This window comes from Lottia gigantea, assembly GCF_000327385.1.
Source record: "Lottia gigantea unplaced genomic scaffold LOTGIsca_56, whole genome shotgun sequence".
Lineage (NCBI taxonomy): Eukaryota > Metazoa > Mollusca > Gastropoda > Lottiidae > Lottia > Lottia gigantea.
In genome coordinates this window covers 915195-935065 of record NW_008709919.1, presented here as the reverse complement: position 1 = coordinate 935065, position 19871 = coordinate 915195, and the positions used below count along the sequence as shown (strand labels likewise).

The 19871-nt window shown below is 35.4% G+C and overlaps 2 protein-coding genes across 2 annotated transcripts; both read right to left on the bottom strand.

The window, feature by feature from the left end:
• Positions 1-72: 72 nt before the first annotated feature.
• On the bottom strand, positions 73-1922 carry LOTGIDRAFT_166149 (hypothetical protein; the record flags this gene model as incomplete). Its single annotated transcript, XM_009063204.1, has 4 exons — positions 73-267; positions 531-697; positions 1537-1582; positions 1875-1922. The coding sequence occupies 4 exons, from the start codon at positions 1920-1922 to the stop codon at positions 73-75; spliced, it is 456 nt and encodes a 151-aa protein (XP_009061452.1).
• Positions 1923-4528: 2606 nt separating this feature from the next.
• LOTGIDRAFT_193984 (hypothetical protein) lies at positions 4529-13447 on the bottom strand (the record flags this gene model as incomplete). The annotated part of the gene is made up of 10 exons (XM_009063203.1): positions 13046-13447; positions 10287-10432; positions 9876-9947; positions 9265-9438; positions 8800-8956; positions 7454-7594; positions 7027-7144; positions 5843-6000; positions 5042-5136; positions 4529-4633 (listed from the first exon to the last, which is right to left on the bottom strand). Coding segments are annotated over exons 1-10 (1440 nt in total), but the record flags the coding sequence as incomplete, so codon positions are not given.
• Between the last annotated feature and the right edge of the window lie 6424 nt (positions 13448-19871).

The following is a 19871-nucleotide window of genomic DNA, read 5'->3' as shown; positions in this document are numbered from 1 at the left end:
CATTTGTGATTGAGATATCCTGCAATCATTCTCCGCGAAGATATTGCAACAAAAACGAAAACTCATCCAAACTTACATAACATTTTCTGTATTGATTTTGTTCATTTGCTGTGGTTGGACCGGGTCGTAAGTAGAGTTAATTATTGTACCACCAGCTACATCATCATCATAAGCACACACCAAATTTACCTTCTTATCAGCTGCCGTCACCAAAAACCCTTTCTGTAATCTCACTGTTACTGCCCACGTATTAGTGTTGTTAAATTCCTTCAGAAACGAAATGATCAAATACAAATTCATTAATTCAAAAAAATAGTCCAATTGAAGGGTTTTGATGACGGGTCAAGAGCGCTTTCCATGGGCCCCTTCAATGAAGCCAGGTAAAAGTAGTATTGGACGAAAATAAGGATCCACAATCTGCTGAAATGGAGTGACGACATAGATGTTATACACGTATAACAGAATAAAGATTCATGACATTGAGTTAAAATTATCAATTTCAGTACAATATCACATAAAGCTATACTAACTTGGAATCCACAATCTCGACCGTTGATATTGTAAATAACATGATGTGCCGGTGAAATTTCCTCAGAGCTACATTCTTCATATTTATCTTCTATAAACATCATATTAATATCTCCATAATACGTGATATTTACAATGCTTGTATCACTTCGACCACAATGTATAGTTACTGAAATTGACAAAAATGATATATACCACTGAATTTTACAAAACAAATACCGCTTGACCACAATGTGTGTAGTTACTGAAATATACAAAACATTACAATTACGAATTGACGACAATGTATAGTTACTGAAATTAACAAAACATTATTTATACCACTTAACCACAATGTATAGTTACTGAAATTAACAAAACATTATTTATACCAATTAACCACAATGTATAGTTACTGAAATTAACAAAACCTTATTTATACCACTTAACCACAATGTATAGTTACTGAAATATATAAAATATTACAAATACGACTTGACCAGAATGTATAGTTACTGAAATATACAAAATATTACAAATACCGCTTGACCACAATGTATAGTTACTGAAATACACAAAACATTATTTATACCACTTAACCACAATGTATAGTTACTGAAATATACAAAATATTACAAATACCACTTAACCACAATGTATAGTTACTGAAATATGAAAAACATTACAAATACCACTTAACCACAATGTATAGTTACTAAAATTGACAAAACATTATACATTCCACTTGACCACACTGTATAGTTACTGTAATATATAAAATATTACAAATACGACTTGACCACAATGTATAGTTACTAAAGTTGACAAAACATTATACATTCCATTTGACCACACTGTATAAGTTAGTCAATTATTTGTGCAGCATAAACAGTGATAAAAATTGTTGTCTTTCAAGGCAATACTTTACTGTCTTTGACCACAATAATTTGAAATTCGGTATTACGATACTTTAAACACCGAATGACCTTTTATAAACCGAAATTAACAAAACCTCCAAAATATACTTACAATCTCCAATAACTTCTGGTTCTATAGGAGAAACTTGACAACATGACTGAAATTAATAGGAATTCTAATTCATAAACTATACAGTAACAAGATTAAGATATAGGGTTAGCGTGTAGCTCCTGAAAACATCACTTTTAGAAGCTACTACTAAGAGAGACTACTACAACATGACAGTTTTCAAACGCCGCTTTGAGCAGTCTCCGAACACTTTAAGCTGCTTAAATGGATCCCAAAATCCTACTTTCAAAATCGTAAAGCTCTGCTTTATGGGAGGGTGTGGTTGGAGGCGGGGTTGGTTGTTTTCAGGTGTTCAAAATAATGTGCAAAGATAGATTTACCTGTACAAAACTAAAAACTAACACCAAAACACTTAAAACCTTCACCATGGCGTCGAATGATTGGTTACGGGGTACTAAAATAAGAAAATGTGTAGATACAGCTACAAAGGACCCTATTTTGCACTATAATTTCAGTTTAAACAAGCTACTGTCGTCAGTAACGGAGCTGAATATTTATTCAGGTATAACTGTGTAAAATTTTAATTTAAATAGTAAATAAATCGTAAACTTATAGTTTGAAAGACAATGACAATTTCCCTCAAAATTTTATACATTTTTCTGTGTAATTTCTATGAGGGACGTGTAATTTCAAATTTTAATCTTAAAACTTCATATTTCTATAACAGTCAAGTGGGCTCGAAGATGAAATTCTATTAAGAAAACACTTTGTTGTATCAGGGAGAAAAGATGCTCAATAAAAACATGTGCTTGTTGACGTGTCAATATCAAGTCCGTGACAGTCTTTATTCCGTAACTTTTAATTTTTTTGATAAACGTTTACTGAAATACTGAAATAAAAGTCATACCTTATTTTGACCACGATTACATTCAGGCTAAAATTATCTGTACAAAACTTTATGTATTCGAATCGAAAAATCGATTCTTAACCGCCATATTCCTTCTTAACATAGGGTCTGTTCGTTTAGAGCATCGTAGATTGAATTTGAATATCTTAGTCCGAAACAACCAATTGTTTTATAGAATTCGATCACTTCCGTTTTATTGACGTCTTGTAATTTGAGGAGATTTTGATGAATTCTATTTTTGGTGCACGTTCTCCTGTTGTCGTGTTTTGGAGATTTGTGGTAGTTTTATGTTATTATTCACTTTACGTAAAGGAAAACTGTCTGACCCCAAACTTGTTAATTGGAATAAGGCGATCAATCGTTTACCACGAACGCGTTCTTGACCACATAACCACCACGATATATGACAAACATAATTAGCTCATCGCGCGACGAGGTAATACCAATTTATAAAAATAATTGAATAATCGTGTTCATTGATTTCGCTCATGTTTTAATTTTGCCTTTAAAGTCAATCTATTCTTTAAACCGAGTTCAGTTAGCAAAACCATAGTACAGTTACGTTTATTGAACGAAGAACGAAGCATAGTAATGTTCATAAATTCAGAATATATCTTGAAAGATCTACCATTGAAATGACAGAGTTTCGGACGTGTTTTTCGGACATCATGATCGTGAGTACATGTCATACATTTTAGTGAATGTTTTATCATATCGCTCTGGTTTGTTGATCATCCTTCAACAGAGCAATGTCGAGCTGAATTCTCGGACCGCATTGTGTTCAGAATTTTACTCGATCAATTTTTGTAACAATCGTTTCGTGGAGAGACTTACGTTGTCTCAAAAAGTCGAAATAAAAAAAGATATAGTTATAAAATCTTAATTATTAGACCAATTGCGTGCAATGGACAATTTCTATTTAAACATTTGTTAATTTAAACTATTAAATTCTAAAGTCAATTCCAATACTCAATATCGGAGAAAAAATTTGTGTACGAGATGTCCAGAGTTGAATATTCTGTCATACTTTCAAAATTTGTTACTACCCAAAATATCCGCTTGCTATCACCCAATATGATGTTTATCTACATGTGTTTGTATTGTATATCAGTAAACCACAATGATAAAAATTGACCAACCGTTTTTGAAATTGAGTAAGAGTTACTTCCCTTGAAGTGCAACAGAAAAGTCTTAAATTCATAGATGTTCTCAGTAGGCTTCCGTTTGTTCGCTTGCCAGAAAGATGCTTCAAAGGGACAATTGAAAAAATAAATTGAAACATATTAAGTTTTTATGTCATATAATATACATAGCGGTACTTCTCCTTTCAATCTAGAGATCCACACATTGCACCTTTCATGTCTTCATACACAAATGAAATGAACTGAATAGAGTGTTACGCCCTACTTTTCGGCACCATGTGGGCTAATGAAGACGGGATGATTCATACACAAGACTGGGGTATTGGTGGGCTTAAATTACTGAGCATTGTGATTTTAAAAAGTACAATCTTTAATTATCGGGTTATTTATTGTCTTAAACAGATATACAAAAGATGATTACACTGTAGAGTTATTTCCCTATTAAAACAAATTGTTCTCAATACTGAGAAAGCTCATCTAACATCGATGTGTTTATAATACGGTATATAATATTATATGTAGGACCTACAGTTTTGAATTGAATATACGTGTTTCTAGTATCCGTATATTATGCATATCTAATACAACAAAGTCAATACAACAATGCCTACATGACGTATATGCTTCACGTTTGGTTCAAAGTGCAAACTTCGAATTACAAACAGGCCGTTCCATGGTTAGGCATACTCACCGGAAATTTAGTTCCTACATCCCGTTATAAAAATTTGAGCAATAATTTGTATACCTGCTGGTGTTCATATTATAACACTGAAAGGGATAAATGATTCTAAAATTGTGGGATGATTTGAAATTGTGAAATTATCGTGAAAATTGGTACTCTTGCATACTCATTACGTTCTGCCGCCTCAAAGAACGCATAGCCATGAAACGGTCTATCGGAGGCTTTACCAAGGCTAATCAATTCTTATTTTCTGTAACTTAATAGGTAATATTAATCGAATTATCACAATAAACTCTCGTATCGGCAATTTTGAAGAAATGCGTTATACATCGTATATGTCAAATCGCAAACGGCTACGTTATTATCATAATCTAACTCTGCCACTAGAAGTTTTGGATTTACTTCCATCTACAATATACAAAGTACAAAATGTTTATTAGTGATTGTACGCAATGCAAGATGACCAAGTGTTCTTTGCATGATGTCCACCATCACCCATTCTCTCCTGATAACATCAAAATGATCATGAAATAAGTCCTTTTTTGTCCCCTTACGTTGGAAGTCTTGTCTTAGCTCTAAGTTTGCCATCCATAGGGATAGTAAACAAGTTCCGAGGCATTTCATGACCCTGCCATGTTTTCAGAGGAAGTTTATACATTTTGTGATGCTTTCTGATGTGTCTCTTGCAAAATCTAGCGAAGAAGTCCAAGATCTTGAGATCAATGGTTCTCCAATGCTGTTATGCCACAATCTGCTAGCCATTTTCGTTTGGGCCAAACGCGCCAAATAGACAACTCTCAACCCATTTCAACTAACCTTAAATATATATTTTCCCACGGGGATATCTGTAATATCTATCCATTGACAATCAATGTCATTCATATAGTTATCAGAACAGTTTACCGATAAACCTGAAAAAGAAAGACCAAGTATTGTGCATAGGTCTGTTTATGGGAGGAGAGCATGCTTCCGTTGATCCTTTTGCGGAACATAGACAGGTCCTTATTCTCAGAAACAAGGTTTGTTTAAGGGAAGAAAGCATGCTTCTTTCGGACGTTGATCTCAGAAACATGAAGTTTTTTAAAGGAAAGTTTAAGGTACGAAATCAAGCTAAGGAATAAAAACAGGACACTGAATTCTGAAACCTGAAGTATAAGTATATTTTTTACGAGAGATGAACATGTGTTTTGTTTCTGATTGAGGGTGTTGCCCTTATAAGCATCTTTTAGAATACATACAAAATCGTTCTTATTTTATATTCTAGGCTAGAAACTCTCTGCAAAGCGAAAAGGCACCATGTGCAAGTTTGCCAATAGAGTATATGCAGAGCATCAGCAGCAGGGAACACTATCGATTGGATTACACGCCATTTTAGGTAGGTGATTTTTTTTGTGAACGTTGACCCGATGATATCTTTATTCATGATAAAACACGGGCGATTTCGCGCTCTAGAAATTGTGCTGCTGTCTCAAATTTATTTTCCAGGCAAATTTTCGTTTCTTCATCAATTCAGCTACTTTGGAGATGTTCCTGAATTGATATGTATACTTATAATTGCTGTTCACAAACCACAGTGGCGAGACCTTATCCCAACCATGAATCACCCGTGTAGCCTACCTTGGTCACCGAATCCAGTACAATCATATTTCGGTGTTATCCCATTTTCACATCGTGAATCTTCTAAACAAAAGCTAGCTTTACTACCTTCAGCTAACCTATTACCATGCTCATCTATAATATCATAATGAGCGAACACTTCCATACTGTGATAATGCCTGCAATCAACAATAAAGCAACCAATTAATTAGGCCTTTGAGGACTGGTTTCTGGTACCCAATCAACAGATCATGACTGAACTTCATCGACAGCGCATGTCTGATTATTAGAAAAAACATTTTGTAATGATTTCTTGGGTACCTTATGTGGTGCTGGTGGTACCCCAAACGGTTACTAGTACCCAATCTACAGCTCATTGCTGATTGTTAAAAACTTTTAAATGGTTTGTGGGGTACCCGTGTGGTGTTTAATGGTACCCAAAGTGTTACTAGTATCCAATCGGCAGCTCAATGCTGATTATTGAAAAGTAAACCTTTTTGCATGGTTCTCTCGAGCACCAATGGTGTATCAACGAATTACTACTAAACAAGAGCTCTATATGTAATTTTGCTCAATACAAGTTTGGCTGTACTTGAAGATGTACTTTTAATTTGTGTTCGGAATTTAAAACAACAGCATCTTTGCTCTTACGTCAAACATTCTTTTGGGAATTGAATTAACTTATTTTCACGGAGGTATTCAATTAACATTGTTATTCAACATAATTATATATTGTTGTTTTTGTCGGTTGTGAATCGTTAATGAAAGATAAACAAGGAACATGACAGTATTTTTCTTGGCATATATACCGATATAAAACAGTGGGAATGATTCTAAATATACGTTATCTCAGTTCCCATCAAATACCTTCAACTAATGGATGACTTTCTCTATAGTACATTCATCTCTATTGCATGCGCTTCTCAGTCGTTCATCTCTGTGCAGAGACTGCTATGCCACTTTTCTTAACGGAGCGCCAAAAAGGGGGTAACGAATTACTAAGACGTAACATTAAAGGTCACGTTTAAACAAAGCATCTATGTACTATGGTTTTGAGTGGGTACCCGGGTTGTTTGAACATTGGATCCTAAGAGTCCAAAGTGTTGGGAACCAGGGATTAACACTTTCGGCCAACCAGTAAGCCAGATGAGCAGATGGGCCACACGCTCATAAATAGTCAAAAGGCATCACAGAAAAGGACTTACATGTGACATTGATGCCATTCCCATTGTCCTTTGGCTCTATATGGTCTAAAATCTGCCACACCACGATTGTGTACAACTGTAGAAAATTTGAGTAAACGACGTGATGCACCCATCCAATCTAAAAAAATCCATAACATCTATCAAATAGGGCTGGTCCATATATTTGATTAATTTAGGTGGATGTGGAGGTCCATTTTCTAGCTTTATTTCGAAATATTTGTCATTCTTAAAGCAGACTCCCTTTGATAATTGATGCTCATTGGGATTCAGGACCAACAGGTCTAGTCAGGATTAGGTCAACCTTGGACATTGTATAAAATCAACACAAATTTTTATGAGACGCCGATTCTTCCCAATGGCCCGAGAATGAAAGAGCAACAACGGATTGGTCAACTTAGTCGCATTAACAGGTTCATTCCTCACTTACTTTTGCTGCTATTTCTGATGGTGGTGGCAGAGCTTGAAAGGCAGTTTTCCTCTAGAGCACATTGTAGGTAATATAAAGGTCTATCTTGAAGCAGAATAGATTCTTCTAACCTATGTAAGCTTGGTATTAAATCTGGCAAAACTAAAAAGATACAAGTAACATAAATAACAGCGGTTTGAATTCCAAATATACAGCATTTTATTCTACGTGGAATAAACCTCTAGGTATAACATTTAGGGTATACCCTATCTAACCCGAAAAATTAGGAGCAAAAATTTCACTAATGATGAATTTCAGTTCCAGATTTAGTCTGTTAATCAATTATTGACCGATTTAAATCCAATTTCATGTCAACCGACTATTATAGCGTTAACCTAATGGCCGAGTAAGGATTCTATTTATAGTCACAGCAATTCAATAACGGCGCGCTACTCGAGCACACCTAACTGGTGTATATAGTTCTATTTTTAGACCCCAGATAGATAACTGGTTATTCAAACAACACATGGGCGTGGGCCCTGTGGCCTAATGGATAAGGCGTCGGCCTCCGGAGCCGAAGACTGTGGGTTCGAGTCCCACCAGGGTCGAGTCGTTTTCACAAAATCTAGTTGATAACGAGTACCAAGGCTATCAATGGAAAGGTGTATTGAGTAGATTAAGCGAGCATTTACTATGGTTAAATAACATCTAAATAATGTTTAAAGCACGGTGGTTATGTAAGAATGTAATGGCCGACCACTCGTTAGGATATCGACGAAGTAAAGAGTTATATTTTTATTATCTTTAAGTGAGACTTACATTAAATAAACTAATAATAAGTTTGGGCGTCACAACTCATATGCAGCTTAGTTTCTTTATTTTAGTTTGTTTGTCTGTACCGATGGTGATTGAGGGTTTATTGTGGGGTATTACATCGCAGATTTCAACCTAAACGTTCTTTAGGTGAAGCTAGAAGAAGCTGGAGCATTTTCTGTTGTGATTCAGTTTAAAAATAACGATGAATGTTTGACTTGTGATATTAAGGTTCATGACCATAGCTGTTGTTAAGCCAAACCTCAGATACTGTGGTTGGCTCCTGTAACCCGTGCTCACCCCGTACCACTTAAAGTTCCATTTTCCCCAGTATTGATTTTCGGAAACTGTTTTCGGAGGAAATCTCCAGAGAATTTGGCTTCCTTTACGTTCATCAGAAGAACTACCAATTAATTGAAAAATCTCGTTTTATTATCAGAGGTCTGATATGATTCTGTTCAAGATCACTACTCTCACGTGGGAAAACGGATTGAAATTTTGTTTTTGCTCTGTCTGATCCCTGTAATCAAGTGGTGATCCGACAATATACTTACATTTTGAACAAACTATACCAGCTACCAGATGTTTACCAGCACAGCTTACACTATCAGCTGTTTCAACTCTAAAACATTCATCTAGTCGGGATTCTCTCCCCGTACACTTTACTTCATTATATATCTTATCCATATTCTGTCCCCCAAAATAATTCACCTAAACAACAGAGAATGCAAAATTTAACTATAAGTTTTATGTGGTATGGAATAAAAATTCAAAACAACCAAATATTGTATTCATAAAAGTAAAACCACCTTCATTGTAATTGAAATTACAGGACCATCCAAGACAAACCCTTCCTTCCGCCTTTGCCTTAATTGTAAATGTTAGGAGATTTGATTAAGGTTATGAAACGCTGCTTTAATAAGAAGGTTGGGGTGAAGTAACCTGCCAAGACAAACCAAACAAAGTATTGAGCTGTGTTTTTTGTATTTAGATCGTCAGATATCCTGATGAGGACTTACCTGTAATGCTTGCTTTCCAAAATCTAGTCCTAATTCTCTACAAGCCACCATTGTTTCTCGTATACTCCAGACTTTACCACACACTGTTCCCCACGCAGTTTCCTCGGGGTTCCTTTTCACCTCCAGTCTGCCTTCCCAGAAATATCTTCCACCTCGTATCCTTATTTGGACACCCTAAAGATAATGGATGGTGACATTCAATTACGATTAGGAATCAAACTTCAAGCGCTGGAGAGAGTAGGAATTTGATTGATCGGGTTAGGTCAAAAGGTTAAATTGCCGAACGTTCAAGAGGGCTGTCTAAGACCCTAACAAAAGTAGCTGTATTAAAAAAAAAGGACCAAAATTTGGTCTAATATTGTAATTAGACTGGATTAGGAACGATGTGATCTCGGGATATAGAATAAGCGTAACGCATGAGGAGTGAACGTATGCGTCCTTTTGGTTGTACCTGCAGGATCCTCGCATGATGACACTTTTAAATTCCTTCAAAAACCTTTGCAAGTTTCGTAATTTATGATAAGTGGAATTTAATGAAAAGGGTTTAATCAATTTATATGTTCAACCCGAGTTCCCTTTTTTAATGATATTAATAACCAATTTGAACTTACACTGTTATGGAGAGCTTCAGTTGTCGTAGCTGGCGTCGGAGTAGTGGAATAAATAGGTGTTCCATCCGTACCCTCTTCATTTTGAGTGCCGTTAATGCCTTCTTCTTCTTCAGTCACTTCTTGATTTTCACCATCTTCATCTGCTACTGGAGCAGCTTGATCAGACTGAACAGCGAAATCTCTCATAGGCTTCTCTTCCTTGGACATTCTAGCGATATGTTCTGTATCATCAAGAAGCATCTCTTCGGGTGTTTTATCTGACTTTACTGGCTTTATGGGAGCTGGACCCCATACTGTCCAGAGTGCTCTGGTTGTTGTTGGCCTTGTTGGCTTGGTTGTCGGTCTGGTTGTGGTAGGTTTTGTGGTCGTTGTTGGTTTTGGTGTTGTTTTTGGTTTTCGTGTAGTTGTCACCGGGTTCTTCTTTGGTAGACACACTACCCCTGCTGAACGCCAACCACCACGACAACGATGACGAATACGTCCCCATCCAAAGAACATACAATAACGTAGCTGACTCTCAAATCCACTACATCGCACTCGAGACATCCACATCCGTCCTGGAAGTTAGATGAAATATAGAACATTAGTAGACATTACATGTACGATTACCATCCCGATTGAGCAATACCGAGGATACCTGGACAGCCTGCAAGAGAATTACCAAGGAGTAGAGTGTACGATAATCGTCGGGTGATTCACGTTCTTTCGCGTCTACAGGAAGTGCTTGTTACCACGAAATACATGTACCAGACATATCCTCACAAACCCTTCAAATATATTTAGTAGATTTTGGCATTTTAAATTATATTTGGCAGTCATTTCGCAAATAACCGAAGTGAATCTTTCCTATTTCTATCAGAATGAATACTAAATATTTCATTCATGAATTAACACAAGTATTGTATTTTCTGTTGAAATATTATAATATAAACCACACTACTATTATTATTTTCCTGTCTCAAATTATTTTGTGTTTGCGGAAATATGTGAACGAAAACATGTACAAATCAACATTCTTGAGTAATAATCATTATACTATAGCAATATAGTTCTTTCTGGAGATTGGAATTCATATAATCTCTTCTTAATGTATCGTTTTAATGCTTCTTTTATCACGAACGTTACATTTAATGATATGTGGTAGGATATTCTATCATGCATTATTTGTGCTCAGTGTACACTTAGTTAGCTAATAAACTGATGCGACGGGCCTAATTAATTGTAAGCGTCCAACTCAACTACCCCACCCCCCTCTGGCTTATCATTTGAGTATTGTTATGTTTAGGTATTTGCGCAAACCATGTCTGGGATTATCTGGAATGACATGAACTTTGTGCATTTTCATTTGGGGCATTAAGACTACTAAGTTTTCGAAGCAGTCTTTTCGTTGGCATACGTGCAGGAATGCACTCAATACTCTCAAAAATGCACTTTGTGATAACTATTAAATAGTTTCCCTTACACACCCAAATCTTTGGCATAATTTCTCGATTGCTCTATGTTCATTCTATTTTCATGATGTTTGCAAAACTTGCTTCCCATCCCTGTTCAATACCACAATATGTTACAGTTGCCAAGAGCCTAAAGTTTAGGGGGCTGCTTTTAATATCACAATCGTGATAATATGATGATGCATTTTAAGTTTGTACTTTTATTTGAACAAGTTGATCGTGCTGCTGATGATTTATATATCGTAGAAACACAAGATTGTACCCATGTGTAACGCATTGAACATTTAATTGAGCTCTGTACTGTGGAAGATGTCTTCAGAAAGTTCGTTCGTTCAGAATACCAAATGTCTCTCTGCAACAGGCATCCCTTGTGGAGAGTCCATGGACTCGTATTGTAATTTGGCATATTTATTAGAGAGTTCCTCATGTTAAACGGTGGTATGAACAGTATTCGAATGCCAAACTATGGATGATTTATTCGGCCAATGTGCACATTTGTTGTTATCTTTTAAAGGGACAGTTTTGCCATTTTTGGAAGTTGATTTAAGTGTTTAATATATGTAAATAGTCTTCAGCAGCACTAGAAGTGTAAGAAAATCGCATAATTAATATAAAAAATACTTATTTCTATATAAGTCTTTTCTGTATATCACAGAGTATCTTAAAATGACGAGTCGACATTGTAGCATTCAACCACGGAAAATTCTGGACACACATGGATTTGAAGGCTCAAATTTCTACAGTAAGCAGTGAACACTATTACTGAGTGGTTAATAAGTTGGATTGGTAAAAAAATGATAGTGTCCCTTTAAGTAATTCGTTGAAATAGGATTGGGTTTTAAGAACTAGTTTTAAGATCCAAACACCTTAATCCAAATTATGACTGCAATCATCTTCAAAGAAATAGGTGCATTTCCCAATTGTCTTATGAGAGTGGAAAATATTAACACATATTAACGCGGTAGAATAGAGCTGCAGGATATACTTTCAGGACAAATATTTACCGAACCACCTACCTTAACACCTTGAAACGTTTAGCAATTCCTTGCCCAGTTTGGTAGCTTTATTTAATGCCAAATATATCAAAAATATCATAAAAAAAATATGGGTGAAAGACCGAATAAACCAGTGTAAAGAGTCATAACGCCCCCGCTTTATTACAATATAATTATATCATGTCAACATGACCAAATTCCATTTTAAAAAGATTGCAACTTAGGTAATTTGACATACTCTCAGAAATATTTTGGTAATTACTTAGATTTTGGCCGATAACTATTGTACACTGGGAAAACTGTAATGTTTTGGTACAACTAAGTAGGCAGTTTATTGTTGTAGGGTTACTCTATAAAATATCTCATCGTCAAATATTCGTCTTCCTAGCCTGATTGTATATCGATTATTATCACACTACAGGAGCTCAATACACCCCTCCCCCCTCCCCCCTTTCGCCACCCGAAAAAATTGGTTGTCCTCCTGAAAAAATTAATTCTGTCGAACCCTATGCAAACATTTGACCTCCAAAATATATGTAACGTTTTTATCATAAATCTGGCTCGATAAACGCCATCCATGTCTAGTATTATTTCAAATATACATGATAATTTGAAATATCAATTATCACATTGTTTCCTGCAAATATGGAAAAAGTTGAAATTCCATAATTATGTTTTGATTACAACTTAATAGGCCTATATCAAACAAATAGAAATTACTTACGTCGTCCTCGCCCAAACTCACTCCTCCGAGCAGCTTTCTTAGCACCGGGAAATCCAAGTTGTTGACACGTCACCCTAGCATCTCTCATGTCCCATTCATCGTCACATATTGATCCCCATTTTCTATTATGATAAATCACTACGGTTCCGTCATTATCGTTTTTACCTCCGACCAGACGTATTTGACCTTCTCGCAAGCCATCAACAGTTGCCGCAAGAAAAACCAGCAACGCAACACACACATTTAACATGGTTTCACAATTTAAATTGAGCATTATTTTAACTTTATCAACCAAAGTATCAAAGAAGCACGAACTTGAATAGATAGTTTGGCACACGGTGGATAATCTGGTAAAAAGAGGTCGTTGCGTTGAAATGAAGATGTTATGAAATCTTGCACGGCAAAATGAAATGTATTTTTCGGTTAAAGGGTCGAGAGACAACAATGATATTTGTTAAGAAAAAACTATCACCACCTATTACCATTGGTATTATCATAAATACAATGGAAATCTCTTTAGGTAGCTTCACACCTGAACACTTGAAGATATATCCTAATTGGAAACCATAGAGCATGAACAATTTACACGATTCACTTAAAGCTTTATCACGTAGATCCCTCTGATTTTAATTCGATACCAATATCCAGTAAAATTTTCATCAGCTTAACACTGGCCAATTCAGTATTCAACAACTTCAAAAAGCGTCATGGATTCAAATTTCAGTCAATGATCATTAATCCCGAATTCCAATTGATAACACTATTAGCAGTCTTTCATATTTGTGACAAAACACCCAAATGATCAGCGGGATACTAAAGCCATTCAGCACAATAACACTTGCAGGAACGAACGATTCCTTCTTTGAAATGGTGCCATACGTCAGAAAACCGCGGTAAGTCTACCTATCAATCAGCAGAAACCGGTGTGTAAATCTACGGAGGAATTCCTGCATAACGATTTTTGGAATGTAACCATCCCACTAAGACTGCATGACAAAACAATAGTCTTGGTTTAAATATATTATGGCATTTCTTATATACACAAAACTTTCTTATACAACCGGTGTTTGTACCAGGTTGAAATAATTATACTTACCCGCCTTCTCTTTCTGTCTACTCTTAAAGACACACGCCCAATTCACTTAATTTCGTTTAAGTTATAAAACATGGTTTTTTTATGATAACATCGAAGGCCTCTATTCATATTTCAGGAATGGGTTGTTCTTTTCTTATTGTCTGTCGATATGTCAGAGGAATTCATTAAAATGCATCTAAATAAGCGCATTCTTCTTATAAGAAGCGACTTCAATTTGCAAACGAATAAAAAGCTTTTCCAGCAATTGTAAGGAAATCTGGGATTTTCATAATTGTCCATTGATGATTGACATATCAGTATTTCTGATTGGTAAGCGTAAAGGTCGACTGAACACGATTTAAAGAACAATTTCTTCAGATCGTGAATTACGAACGGAGTATTCCACAGAAATAAAAGTCTGGAAACGATTGTGAATTCGCCAAAAACTCTTTCACTGTGTACGTGACAGCACGGGGTGAAAATATGTCCATTACTAGTGATTTTGAATGAAAAACTGATTTAATAGGATAATGAGTATATCAAATGAGTTGTTTTTTAGTCTAAAATAACCACTTTATACCCTTTCAGATGAATTTGTCGTCAGGTAAATCTATTTAGCAGGTATATCGCTTGGTTGTTTCGTTATGGTTACTCTGTTAAAATAATTAGTGATATAACAGATTTTAATTTTGATTCAAATTAATAGCTATGTGGTATGTACGCAGGGATGGCACGCTGACCGAATATTGTCGGATGTTGTCTTGTTTTGAGATGGAAGAGAGGGGGCGGGAGTTGGTGGTATACTCGCAATTGAAGAACTAATATCGATATCTCAGAAGACTTGAGTTTCTGAATACTTTACTTGAATCTTGAACATCAGATCTAAACTTAGATTTAAAAAAAACAAATTACCATAATATTACAATGGTAAACAAAAAAAAATTGGTTAAACAAGCGATTTTCTCTCAAAACCCTTCAACTTCGTCAGGGCAGTATAATCTACGAAGGATAATCGAGCGTATAAAACTCCAGGGGCCGACTTATCTATGGTCCTGTGGCGTCTCTAGGAATCTTTAGTTGAGTTTTTGGGGCAAGATGGGACCAAAAACTGCTTCCGGGGAGCCACAGGCCATTCTTCTCTAAGTTAAATGATAGAAAATTTGAAAGTAGGGTTGCCAGCCTCTTCCCGCCTCCCCCCGTATAAACGCCATATTTTATAATGAATGTTATGAAACAAAGATAGATATTGTGTCTGGGTTTGCCATGATTATTGTAACCGTTTCTTAGACGTTGATCTTCACAGAAAGGTTACAAAACAACTCTATCATATGTATTTAACTATGATTTATTGTAATAACCTTTTGTTTGTCAGTGTTTTAAGAGAGTGTATAAAGTTGCTAATGAGCGTTAAAGAGTTAATAAACAACGTTTTGCATCTTCAACAGAGGTCAAAGAACGCATAACAAAACCATTATTGGCACTGTTTGTGAACACAAACATAAGTAAAGTTATTTCAGAAAAAACAGACATTCGTTAAATTTCTCTGCAAAAAAATATTATGATGGTTTATTTGCTATTTTTGTCAATTGGCCAAAGTTTGGAACGAGCTGATGTACAATCAGTTATAGCCATCCCCACGTTTACTTGGAACAATTAATGTAGTAGGTTCTAATTTCGGACGGCGTGTTAAAGTCTGGTGTTCTTGAATAAGACTATAGAGTATCCGAGAAAGATCAATGCCAAAGGGTTTGATCAGGTAGTAGAAACGATCCTCCTCGTGAACCTACGATGTTTTCCTTGTAATAATGGCGGTTTTCTTTAGTTCATGTTTCTGTTTAGCATTAACAACATTTCACTCTTAAAAGGCAGCAATCGATTTGAACTGGGAGCAAATTTATACAGTGAGCATTAGGTCAAAGTTCGACTGATCGTGGTTTAACCACAACCTAGTCTACTCAGATCTATAATTGAGTCGTTGCATTATCATCTGAAAGAACGTAATTCTTGCTACCAATAACACTTTTCAGAACGAAAACCCAACATCGGACTCACAAGCAATATAATAAACTTGAATAATTTTGCTTAAGGGAATGACAACAGAGGTTTGAAAGATATGATTATAGTCACTGATGCAGCGTTTCATTCTGAAAAATGCTAAGGGTAAATTAACTCTATTGAAATTACTAAACGAAACCACGAAGGTATCTCTTTAAAAACCTACTCAAGGTAAATTGGTATAAGATGTTATCGCCACATTACGATATTCTCGGCAACAAAAAGGATGATATGTAGACACCTGGCGAACCTGTTACATCAGTTAAAAGCTAGAAATAGTGTAGATTTCACGTGAAACCAATCTTAAGCTATTCAGTTATTTTATTTAATGTTTGGGTTATTATCTTTGTTTGTTCGTTCTAAGAAATATTTTTAAAGGGAAAGTTTGCAAAATGTTTATCATTAAAAATATTATAAATCATACTTGAAAATTTTCGAAACATCAAGGTATGTACTTGATCAATCTGAATTAATTCGAAATGGGCCGCACTAATTGTTAATAAGTCAGTTTGGTCAGACCTAGCTATCTAGCGACCTTAAAATGTTTAAACTAATGGCAATGATAGATCTCATTCCAAGTCAACTTTCGGAATTGATATCCGAAAACTTTAATCCGTTTCACCGACAAGCAGTATTTTATATATTCTGATACTGGTATACGAAAGACAGCAATTCACTTGAGTAGGAGAACATTTTACACATTTTATAGCATGTATAGTAGATTATTTCTGTTCATATTCTGCAAGAAGTCGCCAATTGCTGACATTTGATGAAAATTCAGTTGATCTCAGATTCTTCAATTGCAAATTAACCTTAAGCCACCTAAATAAACTGCGATGCACTTCGAAAGTTCGAAGTGATTAAAGATTGCACACTGCATTAAGGCGAATAACTTCATACAAAAGCAGCAATGCAAATTCAACATCGTATCATTACCTTGCTTAAAGCTCATGGTGGGTCTTCTGTTGTATTGGAATGGCCAACATCTAGAACCCACCAAGTTGTATAAAAACTGCTCTACAACTACATTTTACACATGTTGTGAATTTCGGGCGTATATTTTGAAGGTTAGCTTTCAGTATCTTTTTTTTAAAATAACACTTTGTAAAATATTTCTAAGGGAACCATAGTTTTGTTGTTTACGTTTTTATGATAAAGAAAGTTAGGTCAACAAATTAAGATTTCCTGGTAAATAAAGGAAATCCGCTTAATTGTTTTTAAAAGTCTCATTTTTTAAGTAGTAGGGTTATATACATTCTATCTTTAATATGTAATCCTCTATGATGGCAACGATAAATTTCCTCGCGATATGGAAGTATCATTTTTAAATGTTCATTTCATATTTTTTTGTACATGCACAGTATGTCGTTAAATTCTATTGTTGAAACTACTAATGTGGTCCGATTTGCTCACAGTATCCGGTAACATTCCCGCTTTGGTAATTGATACATTTGCTGTCAGTATCCGGTAACATTCCTATTGTGGTATCCGATAAATTTGTTCTCAGCAGGCCAATATGGTAACATTTCCAGTTGTGGTAACTGATAAATTTGCTCCTGGTATCCGGTTACATTCCATTAACATTATGGTAACTTTACTGATAAATTTGCTAACAGTATCCGGTAACATTACCATTGTGGTAACTGATAAATTTAATAACATTATCCGGTAACATTCCCATTGTGGTAACTGATAAATTTAATAACATTATCCGGTAACATTCCCATTGTGGTAACTGATAGATTTGCTAACAGTATCCGGTAACATTCCTATTGTGGTAACTGATAGATTTGCTAACAAATTGCTGTATTGTAACCTTGGTGCCGGCCTCTCGAGACTGTGGTTACAAATAGGGGACAGTCTCACTGTATGTGTGAGTTCAACTGTCAAAATTGAGATTCAAAATGCGGCAACTCTAAGGAAGCCATAGGCGCAAATCTCCAAATGAAACCTCTGAGACCCCATCCAAGAACATGTTTTGAAAAAATTGAGATGGTTCGGTGTAGACATATATTTGGGGACGAAAACGTATGAAAATCACATTTTGAAATTTGTTAGAAATGAAGTAGGGGTACATTTGGGGGTAGGAATCTTATAATAATTGTGGTATATCTTGTATTGTATTATTTCAAAAGAAAAGTTGTAAATGAATCCGACATTCAATTTTTTTGCGAAAATCTGTTCATTTTCCACAGAATAGGCAAAATTGAAATAAGCCCAGCTGTTTTATAGTATGACGTGAATTGCCAAACAGGAAAAAAAATCAGACATTCTTTTTTATTAAAAGATCTGTAGGCACGTGCCACATATGGAAAATATAGCGACAACAGGATAGGAATTCGTTTGAAATTTGTTGGTATTTGACACCAAAAAGTTATTTATAGAAGCACTATTACAGTTAAATGTAAAATATGTTTCTTAACCCAAACCACACCGAGCCTTTCAGAATTATTCCAAACTAAATCTTGTGAGATTCTAACATTCCTGCTTTCAAGAATACAGTCTCACTGTTACCCCACTCCCCAGCCCCCTCCTCTCCCCTCTCACCAGTCCAAGTACAATTTGCACTGGCTTAGCTGTATGTTGTGGTGTTCAATATCATGAAGCAATTCCGCATTTACAAGCACAGCCTCAACTGCATTATTATAACAAATGCATCTTTATTTTGTGCCCTACGTAATTTGAAATTACTAAATTGGTTACAGAAATGAAATTCTAAAAAAAGATTAATGAATAGATGCGTTCTAAATTCCCAAAATGAGTCGAGGGGAATAATATAGAATGGCCTAATAATAGTACGTGGTTTATTGTTGTGGTCTGAGATTCTCATATTAGAAAGGGGCTACCTCCCTTAGACCGTTTGTCAATAAAGTCGAAATCGACAAACTTTACTTCAATCATAATAAATATATATTTGCTGTAGTCTGATACTTGCGGATTTTAATGTAGTTATCTCCCTTAGACCATTAATGACTGGATGTGAAATGAACTCCTCATAAATGATGTGTCCTAATAGGCCGTTCAGTAAGTCAATAGAAAGAGAAGATGTGTATAACGAATAAAAGGTAAATGAAACAGATTATAGATTATCACAGTATCACAAAAGTTGCATGAAATTAGGTTCGTTGAATTTCGAAAGGAGTAGTGTCCCTTGATAGAGCATCGACCTTGACCTTAGGAGAAGTTTTGAAGCGATAACATGATGAATATCAACAAAAAATGTTTTTCCTACAAAGATCTAGATCTAATTTGATATATTTCTACATTTACAACCCTTACTTGCACAAATTTGGTGGTTACAGGTAAGCGATTCAGTGCTAATCATAAAGATGGGATGACAGATTCGTTTTTTAACTGCCAAAATAAAAAAGAATAAAAAAAAAGAAAAGAAGAAAATAAGATTAAGAGTCTAGTTTGTCACCTCCGACCACGACATGTCCAGTTCTCACAGATTTGTATCCAATGGTTCCACTTTTCATTCTGAAAATTGACATGTTAGTGTGTCGAAAATAAGCATTCAAAACAGTAGCCCAGACCTACTAGTACCTAAAAGAGTGAATAAAATAAATGTAAACACTTGTGACTGACTCGAATAATCTACAAGGTCTGCTCAACATCCAATAGCCTAAAATATGTTGAGGGAAAATGGGTAGCATTTTTTAGCAGGTGGGTGGCAATGTCTCTCCTGCACAACAC